General features: G+C 43.3%; 1 protein-coding gene across 1 annotated transcript; it reads right to left on the bottom strand.

The window, feature by feature from the left end:
* Positions 1–2,392: 2,392 nt before the first annotated feature.
* On the bottom strand, positions 2,393–14,270 carry LOC119453651 (uncharacterized). Its single transcript, XM_037715715.2, has 3 exons — positions 13,939–14,270; positions 3,695–3,856; positions 2,393–2,576 (listed from the first exon to the last, which is right to left on the bottom strand). The coding sequence occupies exons 1-3, from the start codon at positions 14,079–14,081 to the stop codon at positions 2,516–2,518; spliced, it is 366 nt and encodes a 121-aa protein (XP_037571643.1). The 5' UTR covers positions 14,082–14,270; the 3' UTR covers positions 2,393–2,515.
* Between the last annotated feature and the right edge of the window lie 380 nt (positions 14,271–14,650).

Here is a 14,650-nt window from a genome sequence, read left to right as displayed (position 1 = left end):
GCTATCTTATTGCAGTAGATTTTCTGCAAATCACGTACCAAATTCTAACACAAGAATTGTGTAAATACTTTTTTTTTTATTTACTTCAAAAAATGACTAACCGCATTTGTAATCAGCACACAAGATTGGATGTGTCCTGAAAGTTTCACGTGTCTAGAGCGAATAACGAAAATATTTGTTCTGGATGCCATGTCCCCTCACATTTAGTGCTGTATGTTTTTTGTACTTTTCTCAAAATGCAAATTTTGGGCTCCATACAATATTTAGCTCTCTATATCTCATCACCAAAAACAGATTAGAACTAGACTTCTTTGCAAAACTTCCTAATGTATACTCTGTGGAGTATAGCAAGCAATTTCGTTTGTTCATTTTGGAAATTAATATATTGCTAAGTGTTCTGCCACATGGTTTTCATATTTCGTGGTCTTATATTCAATGGGCTGTAAAATATCTAGTATCAGATAAAAAAGTGCTTGGTCTTTCATTCCTTACTCTTCATGCTATCCAACCATGCCTGACAAATAATTTTTTTGTGCCATTTATTTTCCATTGCGGCCTTAATGGAAGTGAAATGCTCACGATCTTGGGAGCTACAGCAAAACTAATTGCAGATTTAAAATCAGCACAGGAAAGTAAAAATGACTGCAACATTTTAATAACATTGAAAAGTCAAAAAGAGAAGCATGTTCTAGTGCAAATGCGGACAAAGAGCATGGAGCAATTGACCACTTGAAAAAAATGTTGCTGTGCATGTGCAAGCAACGGTATTTCTAAACATGTAACCTCGACGACAGACCTGCAGAGCTGTTCTTCCCATTCAACATCTTCCCCTTTACCACCAGCAAACTCTGCACACGCCTCTACTTGGCCAGAGCGCCTGTGGGGTAACAATGAGGACCTGGAATTTTCAGCAATTTTCGAAAACCTGTGAACGCACTTTCTCCCTGGAAGGGAAAAGGGGTGACAGAGGGAGAAATGCAGTCTGAATAAGAGCGTGTTTAGTATGTGTTTTGCAAACTGTCAATTATGTTACCGCTTCTTTTTTCGGGGTGCAGCATGCAGTGCGACGGAACGCAAGGTGGGACTCGACACGGTCAGCCAAGGTCATTATGAATGCATGTCGCCAGGTTGCAAATTGGCAGGGGACTGCAATGTTTGGAAAGCACTGATGGAATGTCAGGCCTTTCGTTCCTGGTTCGACAGAAAAGCTTTCAAGCCACAACCACCTCAAGTAAGGCTCAAAAATAGTTTTTCACAAGATTATTGGAACGACTAGAAAAAAAGATATGTGCCGAAAACAGTTTTGTTTACTTTTGAGCACTGAATAGAACTTTCACGATTTGAGACTAGTTTTTCAATATGTAATGAGCTTTGTTTAGTTTGAGCCGAGGTTTGAAAGATGTGTTTTGCATAGAGCTTTAGTTTCACGAAGTGTTCTTAATGAGCAACTTTTTCTTTTTTGCGACTTGAACCGTCAAGGTAATTTGTTAAAGGCCCAGAGTAACGTGGATGTGTATTAATTAACCTTTAGTAAAAGTGCACTTGCAAGTTTTATTCTAAGGTTACGCACGTTGGTTTTCAGCGAGTGCTTAGTTTACATTGAGAAAGTTTCGTACAGTTCCATTAGTGCACGTCCTTTTTGGACAGAAGATAATGTTAGTGACTGGGTCAAGCGTGTGTTTAAGTAGAAGAGTAAAACAATTTTTTTTAAGGTTCTTGCGGGTGTGTAAGTTATGGAAGTTTAGTTTTCTTTTAACACTTTCCGTACTGCGCCCCTTGGGCTTTGTTAGCCCGCTATCAATGGTTTGAAACGCCACTTTCAATGCTCTTAAACGAGATGCACCGGCGGCATAGGATAAGAGAGCGACCCTTAGTGAGACGCCGTACTCCGAAACTACGGCCCTCGAACGCTACAATACAAACACTTACCAATTACGCTCAGTGTTGGCTGAAGACTTTCAGCCAGAAACTTGAATCATACTCAAAACAATCTACAAGAAAAAAAGCACTGTCCACTGCCACTCTCTGCAACAGTGAACAGCCCATTCAGTTTCTTGCGGAGTAGCTTACAATATCTTAACTATAGTTTCTTGAAACGCACTGAATCAGTAGTTTCAACATACAGCAGTTTCGTATTGGCTAAATGCTGAAGAAAAAAGCAGTAAACTAAGTCGTCAGATTGAACATTCGGCTATCTACTTTGCCTCATCTTGTCGTTGCAAGCAAGATGTTCCCGACTTGTTCTTCAGCTTAAGCTAATGAGGATGAGAATGTACAACTTTTTACAAGAGCGCTCGTACTCGTGCACATGTTGCCCTCTAGTTCTTCCTTTCATTGCCACAGAAAGTTGTCTGTGAATATAGGTTTCTCACAACCAGAGAAGAGCCACCACTTTACACAGTTTCTCAGCAAGTTTAATGCATACCACAAACAGGGGCCGGCGCTTACAGAATCCCATAGTGAAACGTACAGACAGATGGAAACGACAACTGTCCCATGATCTCAGCTGGCTTGCTCACATCCCATTGATGGCCAAAATCTGGATCTCAAACTGCAGGTCCGCATTCGGTGGGATCGTGGAGGGAAGTGGGTTAAGGACAAACACATCTGGACATGCTCACTAGGACAAGGTCACACACGATTTAAGTACTGTATCTGCCTTGAGTTTAATGCGCTTAAATTGCAATGCACACTCAAATTTTAATTTAAAAAGAAAGGGCCCGGGGGGATGGTCATTCGCCCTACAGCAGCACAACACTACAAAGGACAACCATACAGGGGGCTGGCTGCTCAGAAAGCTTCACAGTCCTGAACAAACGCGTTTCTGGGGTGCTCACTCTGCCATCCGAGTCAACCAGGAATCTTAAGTGAGGGCAAGTAATTGCCACCATGAAGCACATGGACACCGAATATGGCAATTCCATTCTGCAGAAGTTCACAAGTTGAAGGACAGATTTTAATAAAAGAATAGTCACATGCCACGAAGTAGCGCGACACTACAAGGGAAACCAGTATGCGTTTCTCTTCTGCATGTAGAATTTGTCCTGGTCTGTGGATCGAGCCAAGGAACGGGAGTACAAATGCATCGGTACCGCTACACTACAAAAAAGTTAGGCCACACCTCTTGAGGTGTATGCCTCAAGAGGTGTGGCCATCGTGCTTACATTTACCTTCTTGAAAACTTTACACTCGCTACTTTCCTCTTGAGAATGCTATGTCGCGTGGATAATGTGCACCCTGTTCGTTACCTGGGAGTGCTGTGCATGCAGTGCTAAAGAAAGGAAAGGAATGCTAGACGATTATAGTTTAAGGACAAGATATGCCCCAACGGCGAGTGATTGGGCGGCAAACCACCAGGCCTTCGAGGCTATGCTGTATAGCGCCTGTGTGGCCACGCAGCGAAAACTGGGTTGTGGCCAAACTGCATCCTTGAATTGAAGCCAACTCTAGACTTTCCTATGTTTCTTGTTTAGAAAAAAAAAGTGCCTGCATTGAAATAATTACGGTACTGCATTTACATCTCAGCGGGTTGCTCCAGAAAGCCTATGGGTGAAATTTACATTACCAACTAAACCCTAGAACTCTGCCTATAGTGGATATCTTTTCTAGACAAGCTCATAAAACAAGAGATTGGGAGGGGGAACAGATTTAAGGAAGGGGCTCCATTGCCCACACAGGAACAAAAAAAGGATATCCCCATGCTGGAAATCCCTGTGCGCCGTATGCCTTGAGGCCGCAGATGGTGAGGCGCGACAGCTCGTGCTTCTGCATCGACAGGCAGCCTTCGTCCCAGCCGCGGATCACCTCGCCAACGCCCACACGGAATGAAAAGGGTTGCTGCCCAGGGTCACGTGTGCTGTGCGCAAAAAAAAAGGAAGCAAGAGAACGCTTCAAGGGGTGCAAGAACACACACAACACGCATTTGCCTAGGTGGCAACACCGGCTGAACTTTGAAAAAGCCAACCGCAATGAAGTACTGGGCTATACAGAAAGACTTATTCGCAACCATGTAAAGCCATTATACAATGAAGCCAGGGAAAGCATAGAGGAAATTAACTGTGCCTTTAATTGAAATGTACATTATAAAGAAAATTATATAGAAATATTCTCCCACTAAGATCAGCTTTCCTTTCCCGCTTTTCTTTACTTGACTGTGTTGGCTTTCATGGTTGCGAGTAACAAATCACATGGCAACAAGGGTTGTTACTTGTGCAGTTCTCAACTAAAAGCGCCAGGTTTTCTGCAGGTACTGCACGTAACAACCACTTCCACCTCATCACCGGCATGCATTAGCCACTGCCCCAATTCAACCTGAACGAACGTTTAACAAACTATGCCTTGAGAATGCCAATGGGCTGGATAAAACGAAGTATAAACCAAACTATATTTAACTAGAAATCAAGTTTATGAGGCCTACCTGACACAGACTGAGATACAGAAGCACCACTGCTACTTACTGCTTTGCAGTCTCCTCAGTATCCATGTATGCTGCGTTGGGTCCCTTTTACAAGGTTACATTCTACAACAGTTTTAGTTTGGAATATTGCAGTATACATTTCAATTTAAGCCTGTGCTACAACTAACCAGCCAACAGGGAACAATGCAAGTTGTGTGCACATTAAAATTACCCCCGCGCACTGCACTTCCGAATGAAAGGCAGGCAAGTTGGTGCAGATTCACAGCTACACTTGGGCAGTGCAATAAAACGCTAAAAAAAGAAGGTCCTGTATTTTCGGCATCTTGATTTGTCCGTGCTGCATCATGCTGCCCAAGTGTAGCTACGCGTCAATCTGAATGCGAAGCACTGCAAGATTCCAGAGCATTTAGGCGGTGCTAGAAGATGGTTCGAAGAACTATGCCATTTTTTTTTTTGCATGCCAGGCAAATGGCCCTACAGAACTTTTCCCATCTTACGTTTTCTACAGTTGAACAAACGTCAACATAAGGAACTATTGGACATAAAGCAAATTCAAAATGTCTAGCTGAATCAGCGTGTAATGAATATGCATAACGAATATTGCAGATAACAAAATTTTTAAGGCAGATGCAATTTCATTTTCACAAGGTTGAATTGTATTTAAAATTTCTTCACGATTCGCAAAATAAGCACAGTGGACTGGAGATACACTTGACACGATTCACATTCTGTAGCTGAGAACCAGATTCTTAAACATTGTTCGTCAGTTTATTGCAGAAGACAAGCTACCAAAGGAATGCAATATGGCTCGGAACAGTTAGGAGACCAAAACATACAGGAAAGTTGATTTTTTGAAAATTGTATTTTTGGAATGTACGGCTACTCCAATACATACATATACCTAATTTCACTACTTGCAAGATCACTATTTTAGATGCAAAATCATTTTATGCTGCATATACCAGTTGAATCTGAGCCAAAGTTGCCTCTGAAATGGCACTTTTGCTCAAAACATGTTTTATGGTCACTTCACTAGTGTGTTGGAGTTATATATTATGATCTAGAACAGCTGCTGAACCTATAATTGTTTTCTTTAACATACAGCCCAATCAGTATATCAGTGCCGGAAGCACATTATTAATTTCCTGCCAATATATTTTATAAATATTTGACTTTTTCTCTCAACAGTCATGGTACAAACAATCTGTAAAATGACTAATTACAATTTGAGAACTGCTTCCAGCAGTGAAATTATTGCATATTCTGCTATGATATCTACATATTCTATAACAGCTTTCTGCTGAGGAGTTTTTCTATTGTGGTAGCTATCTCCTGAACTAAGTGACCAACATGAAAAATTGTTTAGTTTTCTTCATACTGATTTCATATATGTAACCAGTCCGTATTGTCATCATCTTCGTCCATAGAACAGGAAATCTAACAACCCATGCCTTCCCTTAATGGCACCAGAGAAGCTACATAATGCCTACAGGCAAGCAACATGAACAGGAAACTATCACTGCCTCCAGTTGATAATACAGATTTCACAGGAAACACGAATTGCTGAAAGATGTCCCCCTCTAAACAGATCTCCATAAGTGTACTTTAACAGTATATGAATAAGACAACAAATCAAAAGCAGCATGTTGCCGAAAAATACCAAGTTTTGTATACCATGGCGAGTTAAAAATTGCACTGTGTCGACGTGTACACAATTTTACGGGCACTGTTTCAGCAATGGCCTGCTCAGTCCGTTGCCAACACATTGCATCGCAGTTGAGACTAGGTGGGAGGTACAGCAAACTAAAGCTGCAAACAAAACATCTTGCTGGACTCCAATGGCTGCGTTCAAGTTTTTGTCATGTAAATGTTAATTTTCAGGACAGACCATCGCAAAGAATAACCCGGCTTGGCTCAGCAGAACGATAAGCAAGGACTACCACACTGCCAACTGCTCTTGAGGTCCGGCCAATCCACCGCCATCCCGCTCACCTCATCAAATTCATCGTGGCACACTGGTTACATAGCGCAAGCAGGGTGCATAGTAAATTAATTCATTAACACTAGAGACCAGTACTACCTTCACTGAAGCATTACAACAGGATGCCTACATTACCGAATCAATAAGGCAATAGTGTGTAGACAGTGAACATGCAAATGACAGCCTGAGATGTCTTCAATGGTAATCCCATTCATTCCTTTGGTTTGGTTTCAAAGCCAAGAAATTATATATGCAAATGCATGTTAATCTGAAAAACATGAAAAAGAGAGAAAGAACAAAAAGAGCAAACTGTTCATGCATCATGCAAGAGGAAAGGATGTATTGTACTGTATGCGTAACTTACATCTTCAGTCTGACAGCTGTACTTGCAACCACAACTTTGGTGCCCATTTTAGCCCAGCAATTGAACGCACAAAAACATGGCTGCAGATTCTCACCAAAACAGGCTAATACTTTTCCTCATCCTTTCACCTATATCTTTGGAATAATTTTTTTTTGCTAAGTAGCAACAAAGTAATGCAGGGATTGTACTACATCTAACCTTCACAGGTGCACCGAGAGCGACAACAATTTATTAAAGGACAAGCTACTCGGTGAGGTGAATAATAATGACAAAACAATTAGTCATACTACCTTTGCCTTACCGTCCTCTACCCCCGCCAAAGAAAACTTGTCCCTCGTCTTTAAATCTGACAAAGTGTTCCGACACGCAACCAGCAGTCTACATCTTCCCAATTACCACATTTAGTTTTACACAGAAACCGGGCATCTTTTTTTTTTTTTGTCCTGCCGAGTCCGATTTCTGTTTAAGAGCTTCCCAGCATTCACGAGATCTGTACATCTCGCCAACTCCGTGCAGTGTAGCGAATCCAGCGGGCTGTGCCAGCCAACCAAAAAGAACCCGAAGAAGGTGTCGTCCATTGTCTTAACGGTAGTTGCAGTCTGTGCAACGTTAACAGAATGGAAGTTTCAGAAGTAGTGCTCAATGGGCAAGCACTCCTTTCTATGGAACATACAGCTGGCTCTGGTTACCAATTGGCTGACACAAGATCCAGGTATTAAGAGGGCCGCAAATTAACACACACACAGAGACCAAGTAGATGGGACGAGCGCCACCGCCGTCTGTGTCCATTGTGCCACTTTCCCAAGTAGCGTTGTTTCACCAACTAGCCCACTGTTACAAGTCCTATGCTTCGCTCCACTGCAAAGATTTACCGAGAGAGTACATCAAACCCCCCCCCCCCCCTTTTTTCTACGAGAAAGCGACTGACATAAGTACCATAGAGCCTGTATGTTTTTAAAACCCAATAAAGCCACTCACAGTCAATCCATATGCTCTCCAGCAGTAATGACGTAAAGGTAACAGCACTGCAAGTTCAACTTTAGAGCACGGCAAGTGTCGTTAGCAGCGAGCAAGTCGAAGCCATCTGTTTAGCGCTTGCGACCCCCCATAGACAATTTCGAAGAAGTGCCACAATTGCAGAATGTTTACTCAAGTGCAAAATGAACGCCTGGGCTGAGAAATAATATAGTGCATATTCCTGGATAAACTTTTAATACATTTGTGCATATTACATTCTGCCCAACCTTGCTGGCGTAGCCAAGAATCAAAAGCGCAACAAGCCACCGAGCTACAGTGGCAAGTCCTCACGAGAGACCAATACACTGTCACGAACATAAGCATGCACACGCACTAAGCATTAAATATATACCTGACACTGTACAAAGGTAAAACGTGTACAAACTACAGCCCAGGATCGCAGCCTTATCATAAACTGAAAACGTTCTAAGGGGGGCCGAAGCTAAACGAGCAGTCCAAGGCCATGCAAGGCAACGATACTTACCCGCTCCCAAAACACCACCGAGCATTAGCAACATTTCACAGCCGTCACAGGGAACGGGCCCCTGTAACCTTCAAAAAACCCTCTGAAGAAAGGAAAAAAGGGGGAAAAAGAAAGGAAAAGAAAACAGGAAGGCCATTGACGGGCAACTCACAGGCAACTACACATTGAAGACAATGTCATGCAAGTCCGAATGAGAGCCAACAGCAATACCTACTTGCGCAACCGGGAAGCAGACAGCAGTGCTAGCACTGGCCAAAATTTAGTAGGCTTCAGATTTTTCTGGCACCAGACAGTGACCAATCTAGGAGCTGAAGTGACAATTCCTAGCCTGTGAAAAAATTTTCCCATGCCAACAACAGCTCAAATCGCCACTTAGAGGACGAATTTGCCTACTTGCAGGGCACAAAGTGACCAATTACTATGCAGTGCGAAGTGACCAAGTGAACACCAATTTTGACTAATGCTTATGTAAACGTGTGCCACAAAAAGGCGCAGCTGCCCAGAAAAGTTTTCGGGACACAGAAGACGTTCCTGCACTTTTGGTGCAGCCACATTTCGATACACGCTAATGCAACATGTCCAGTGGTTTGCCGTCTCTCTGGCTGTCCTTGGCACTCGACCTTGAAGAGCCCTACACTAAACCCCTTTGGAAACGTTACACCAAAAACATTTCTTAAATGGCTTAGTAGGAGTGAAGATAGGGGCCAAATAGAACACCGGGAATTGTCTGTTGCACCTACGAATGCATGTGCATTTGCCTGTTTGGCGTAATAAAATATGCTACCCTGGTCACATTTTGGCCCTTTAATGTGAGGAAATGTCAAAGCGCCTAGACATGCTTAGTTGCCACCACAGTAACTGCATGCAAGCGTAGTCGGTGACCGAGGGCAGTGGTGAAAATTCGGCTGCAGAGAATAGAGTGATGGCGATTTGAGAGGTTATGAGCATTCAACTTCCTTCAGCTAGCAGCTGCTCATTGCACCCTTAGCAATACCAGATCAGCAGTACCCAATTACTCTGAAGGAATTCATGCAAAAAAAAATAATAATAATCCGTGTAATGAAAAAGTAAACAGCTCAGCATTGTCAGAATAAAAATTGATTCATTTCAGCATGCCTAATTTCCCTTTTGTGCTCTCAGGAATACGACATTTATAACGGTCTGCATAAGGATATTCCCAGATCCTGGCAACTTTGTTATAAAGGCGATTGACTATTTGCTGAAATACTGTTATCACACACAGAAAGAAGTATCAGTGCTTCTGGTTTTCAGGTTTGTCAGGAAAACTGAAAGTGCCATTTTACTTCACCACATCCACCTTTGAATTTTACAGAATTTGATAAGTACGCAACTGCTTTAAATAGGTGTATCAATACATTTAAATTATATGCACTTTTAACCAATAAGTGGTGTTTCTTCTGTGTGTGTGTGTGTGAAAATCTCAATGGAAACCAACTTGTCACATTGACAGCACACATTGCCATTATGCTGTTTAATGACAAATGTAAGTGTGGCAATGGCTCTGGAAATGATGACATTAATTAAGGAGCTGAAGGCCCTGGCCATACAAATTTCTGGCCTCTGATCATGCGTCGTGGCATCTATGCCTGCACTACACATGCACAAGAAACTGCATTATTCACTAACGCAATGTTTTCATTGCGTTAGATCCACGCTATAAGCACAACTTTGCAACAATGCCATCTGCAATGCAATGATGCCAGAACCGATTCCATTGATTGCCAGAACTGACATTCGCTTAAATGTACCCTCTTGAAGAACGCTTCAACACGACAAGCCAGACTATTCCACATGATGCAACTAATTGCACAGGTCAGCAAAGTTTTACCACCAAAATTGGGAACTGGCTGCCTCGAACTTTGGCACACCTGAAAACACTGCAATAGACAAATCTTCAGTTATGCAAAAATATTCACAGAATCGTCAGGCTTATCACAGCACTCTATGGAATCAAACCTTTTACAACATGGCATCACCTATGGCATTAAGATCAACTTTTAACATACTAGACTGCAAGATAAGTATCGTTCTTGCATGACAGTCTGATATATCAAACTAATACACTGGCACACAACTAATATACCATGCAACAGAGTTATACCAAGCATCTAAATTTGTTAGTATGACTGTATACTTATAAACTCCAATCAATACTAGCAAATTATAACAATTTCGGGCTACCTAGCACTTTGTCACAAAGCTAGAATGTCAACTATACTGCTTTTCATAATTAGCAGTACTTTGATCTACATTGATTTCTATGGAATAACTCCCCCTACTGCATCTATTACAACTCGACATAAACCTATGTCAACTTAGGCATTTCTGCTTCCAGTATGCGACATTGGTGGCCAGCACATGCGGTGCACTGTGGCCACAAAAATGTGCAACTCTGCTCGCTTGGTGGTAAATTTAGCTTCATAGGTGCAATGGCTTCCATGTTATTGTGTTGTGATATGAAAACTAACTTTCATTCGGTTAGAAAAAGTTTGTCATTAGCAGAGAAAAAGAAGGAAGTTAGCACTGTCAGAATTTTTTTTCCCCCCGACTTTTGGGACTGTTTTTCTTCACAAGCTTCGAAACTAAACAAGTTAAAATTAAATTCTGGGGTTTCTTGTACCGCAACCACGATCCGAGTATAGGGCACACTGTAGCGGGGAACTTCGGATTAATTTTTACCAGCTGGGGTTCTTTAATTAACATGCACCTAAATCCAAGTACACAGGTGTTTCTTGCATTTCGCCACCATCAAAATACAGCCGCCGGAGCCGGGATCACATCTGACCTCAGCCCAATCAGTACGCCTTAGCCCATAAGCTGGGACAGCGAATAGATAGTCCCAAGCAATCAGTCTAAATTCTCACAACAAGGAGCCAGCACATATTTCAAGCCTCAGAATGGCAACTTGGGTGAGCTGGTCAAAGTCCGTGGCGTGAATGCAGCGCAAAGTACCGAAGTGCAAACACAGCACTTGTGTTTACGTCTTTCCGCTAACCACACACAGAGACACGTATCTTCCCACACTTGGTGCTGCATTCACGCCCCGCATCTTAATTAAGCCTCACTTTTTTTTTTGCCATACGAAAAAAGTGTCCTGGGCAAGACTGACATTTCTCTTATCCCTAGCGCAATTTATTAATACAACTGAACCCCGCCCCCTTTACTTGCCGTTCATTTCATATTAATTTTTCACTAAGGTAAAAACTTCAGCTAAATCAAATGGCTGCACACATGAAATTGGCATCAAAGATGATGGAACAATAGCAGAAGGACACAGGATGAGGTGTTTTCTCTGTTGTGCTTCAAATAAACTTCAGTTACCTTTCCTCGCAGGTGTGCATTAAATTACTCAATTTCTTTCGCACTGCAACTAACGCTAAAGGGACTGACGACCTATTTTTAAGGACCCAGTTTTTTTTTTATGGCGCAACAAAAAGCTCACCCTCGGTTACACATACAGCGGTTACTTCAAAAAGCGAGTGGAGTCCCTCCTCCAGCAACACTGAGAAGCGAGAGCAATGCCGATAGCCCACCTTGCAAATTGTGAAAGCCGACCAATTGTTCTACTTTCACAGGAGTGCGTGCAACTGGTTAACCATTTGCGTTTTGACCTCCTTTTCAACCACTTTTAAAAATGAAAAGCTGGTACAATAGGTTTGCGTTGCCGTAAGACCTTATATTTTTATCACGTTTTCCCCAAGTACATGCTTACGCGATGGCTGGCTGGCCCCTGCTATTCTGTCGATAGACGAGCCAAGCCAAGTCATAGAAAATGAAGGCCATAGAACTTTTCTACTCGCTACAAAGGCCTATCTGCACATTGTAAGTTAGAAAAAAACTTGCAACATAAAAAGTGTACTGCATTTCAATACTAATAGAAAGACCAGGAACCGCATACACAAATAGAAGGTCACGTGGTAGACCTCATATGCAACTTCCATTTTTGCCGTCTGGGGCGCACAAAAGGTAATTTATTCGCAACCTTTAGTAATGAATTCATGTTTAATGATAAAAATATGGCTTGTTTTAACCAGTACGACAGGCAATCTTTCCATCAGTGTGGTTATCTAGATTCATGTTCTGAGTGGTTGTGTCTGTCCCTTTAACATCAGGGAAGCTAGATAAAGCAAACTTTTTTTGTGATCCACGAATGACCCGATGAAAGCTCCTGTATTTAAAGTTTGTGAGGGTTGCAATGTGGGCTTGTTGGTAATCCAACAATGTTTCGCGCTAGTCGTGCTACCGTAAACCCTCCAAAACTACTGTATTTAATACACATGAAGGATTAAGTCCTGCTTTACGAAATTAAGCTGAAACAAATGCTACTAGTACTTTCATTAGCTTCCATGGTTGAATTGATTTGTATTCACTTGCTCGCCTTTCTCAGTAATAGATTTTTTTGCTTATTTTGTTACCTGCAGCCCTTTGTCCTCATCCCGTCAAGCCCAACAAATACCTCAGAAAATTTTCATATGTTACTGAATGGTAAGAGGCAGTATGGTGTACTGGTTAAAACTTTAGGAAAGAAGAGTACAAGACAAAGGCTAGCGCTGCGTGTCACCTTCTACGGCTTATGTTTAAGCCTCAGTGGCGTTTTCTGCAACTCGAAAAGTGCCTCGAGATAAATTAACGGTCTAAGCAACGCAAGAGAAAACAATTACACCGGTGTTTTAAGTCGGCGACGAGGCATGCTAGTTAAATATGTTTGACAAAAGATTACGTAGTGCTCGACGTCCCAAAGCTACAAAACGGCGTGCCAAGACACACCGTAGCATAGGATAAAAGTGTGACCACGTAGGGAGGTTCCTTAAGTGCACCGAAGCGTCAGCACGCGCGTGTTTTCGCAATCCGGCACCAGTGGAATGTGGCCGCCGAGGCCGGTAACCAGAACCGGCGACCTCGTGCTCGGCACCCGAAGCTGAGACAACAGCACTACGAATTTAACGCGCACTTGCGGCACAATTTACACCACACTGCACTCGGATTGTCAAAAGTAATCATCTTCACACATAACGTCCTAGTTGGTACTACCGAATATGCCTCCGCGTTTTGACACGGCCTAGGCCTGTTTTGTCGAAGCGCGCCGGTAGCGTTTGTAGGAAGGACAAGCGACGCAAAATTAGCCAAAATAATTCTTCCGTCGAAAAATAACTGTTGCGAACAAACATACGCCGACGATAACGGCGGTCTCGAGGAAAAACAAGGAAACAAGGTCATTTCCTCTGAGCGAACTTCGAATGACAATGCAATTCGCGCGCACCAGATCCCAAGGATTTATCTCGCTCACGGGGGCGAACTCCTATCGCACTAGACAGACGATTGCTCAGATTAGCGAGAATAGCCGCCGTTTTACCAAGCTAAGCGTGCCTGAAGAACGGCTACGGTTAACGAGCTCAGCAAATGCCACTGCGGCGAGGCAAACGCGAAGCCTCGTTTGACGCCTCGCCGGCCTCGCAAGAGTTCACTCCCCCGCTGCCCCCCCCCCCCCCCCCCCCTTTATTTCTCTCATAACAAGCTCTACGTAGCCAAAGGCCGTGAAGATTGCGACGTTTCCTCGTTCACATCTACGTCGCCACATACCGAAAATGCTAGGGTCGAGCGTTCGCCTCAACTTCAAAATGAGGCCGCAGGCAACGCGGACAGCAGAGACATACCTCCAGAATTTCCTGGGCGGATTCGTTAGCAGGCCGGTGCAGTGGACGGTGATGCTGTCGCCGACGTTTGGTCGAGGTCCTATGCCCGGCTGTATGACTGTTTTGAGGACACCAGGCGTAACCTGGTACGACTGGGCCATCATGTTGGCGTACAGTTTTAGGCCGTGCGGGGGGTCGAAGTCACGAAAGATAAGTTCCCGGGCGCGGGAACAAAAAGCAATGGAGGCTGACAGGCAAGAACCGCGCTGGCGTTTGCGATGCGTGCGACGGGACGGCTGCGGCTGGATTCGCGGCGCAGTTGGATTGGGCTGGAACGCTCGCAGTGTCGATGGTGACTGCTAGCGCCGCTGCTAGCGGCGCGATATTTGAAGGAAGACAGTGCGCCGCTATGAGGTCAATTGCTGAACTATATTTTTATCGCCGCTGGATCTAGTAGATATTCAGCGTAGCGGAAACTGGACTAGTGTAGACGCCCAGTGACCTGCGTTTTTATCCTAGCAATGTGTAAACAAGCTCTTGAGCTTCCCGCCGCTCCTATATATGTCGTCGCATAAATTTCACAAGATTGCCTTAAAACGCACGTCGCTACATGGATATTAACCACGTACGAAAACTACCATAGTGTTTCCTAAAAAATATCATGTACGGTACGCATTACGTAGGCTAGTAGCGCGCTGGTGACAGAATCACAAGAATTTCGCTGTCATGATAC

Source organism: Dermacentor silvarum, chromosome 5, assembly GCF_013339745.2.
Source record: "Dermacentor silvarum isolate Dsil-2018 chromosome 5, BIME_Dsil_1.4, whole genome shotgun sequence".
Taxonomy (NCBI): Eukaryota; Metazoa; Arthropoda; class Arachnida; order Ixodida; family Ixodidae; genus Dermacentor; species Dermacentor silvarum.
The sequence above is the reverse complement of the archived record's forward strand: the minus strand, read 5'-3'. Positions and strand labels throughout refer to the sequence as shown.

Coding starts and splice junctions, on each gene's coding strand:
- LOC119453651 (XM_037715715.2), bottom strand. CDS start 14,081: ATGATGGCCCAGTCGTACCAGGTTACGCCTGGTGTCCTCAAAACAGTC. Junction 3,857..13,938: donor CCGCCCAGGAAATTCTGGAG/GTATGTCTCTGC, acceptor TTTTGCGCACAG/CACACGTGACCCTGGGCAGC. Junction 2,577..3,694: donor CAGGGATTTCCAGCATGGGG/ATATCCTTTTTT, acceptor ACTTCCCTCCAC/GATCCCACCGAATGCGGACC.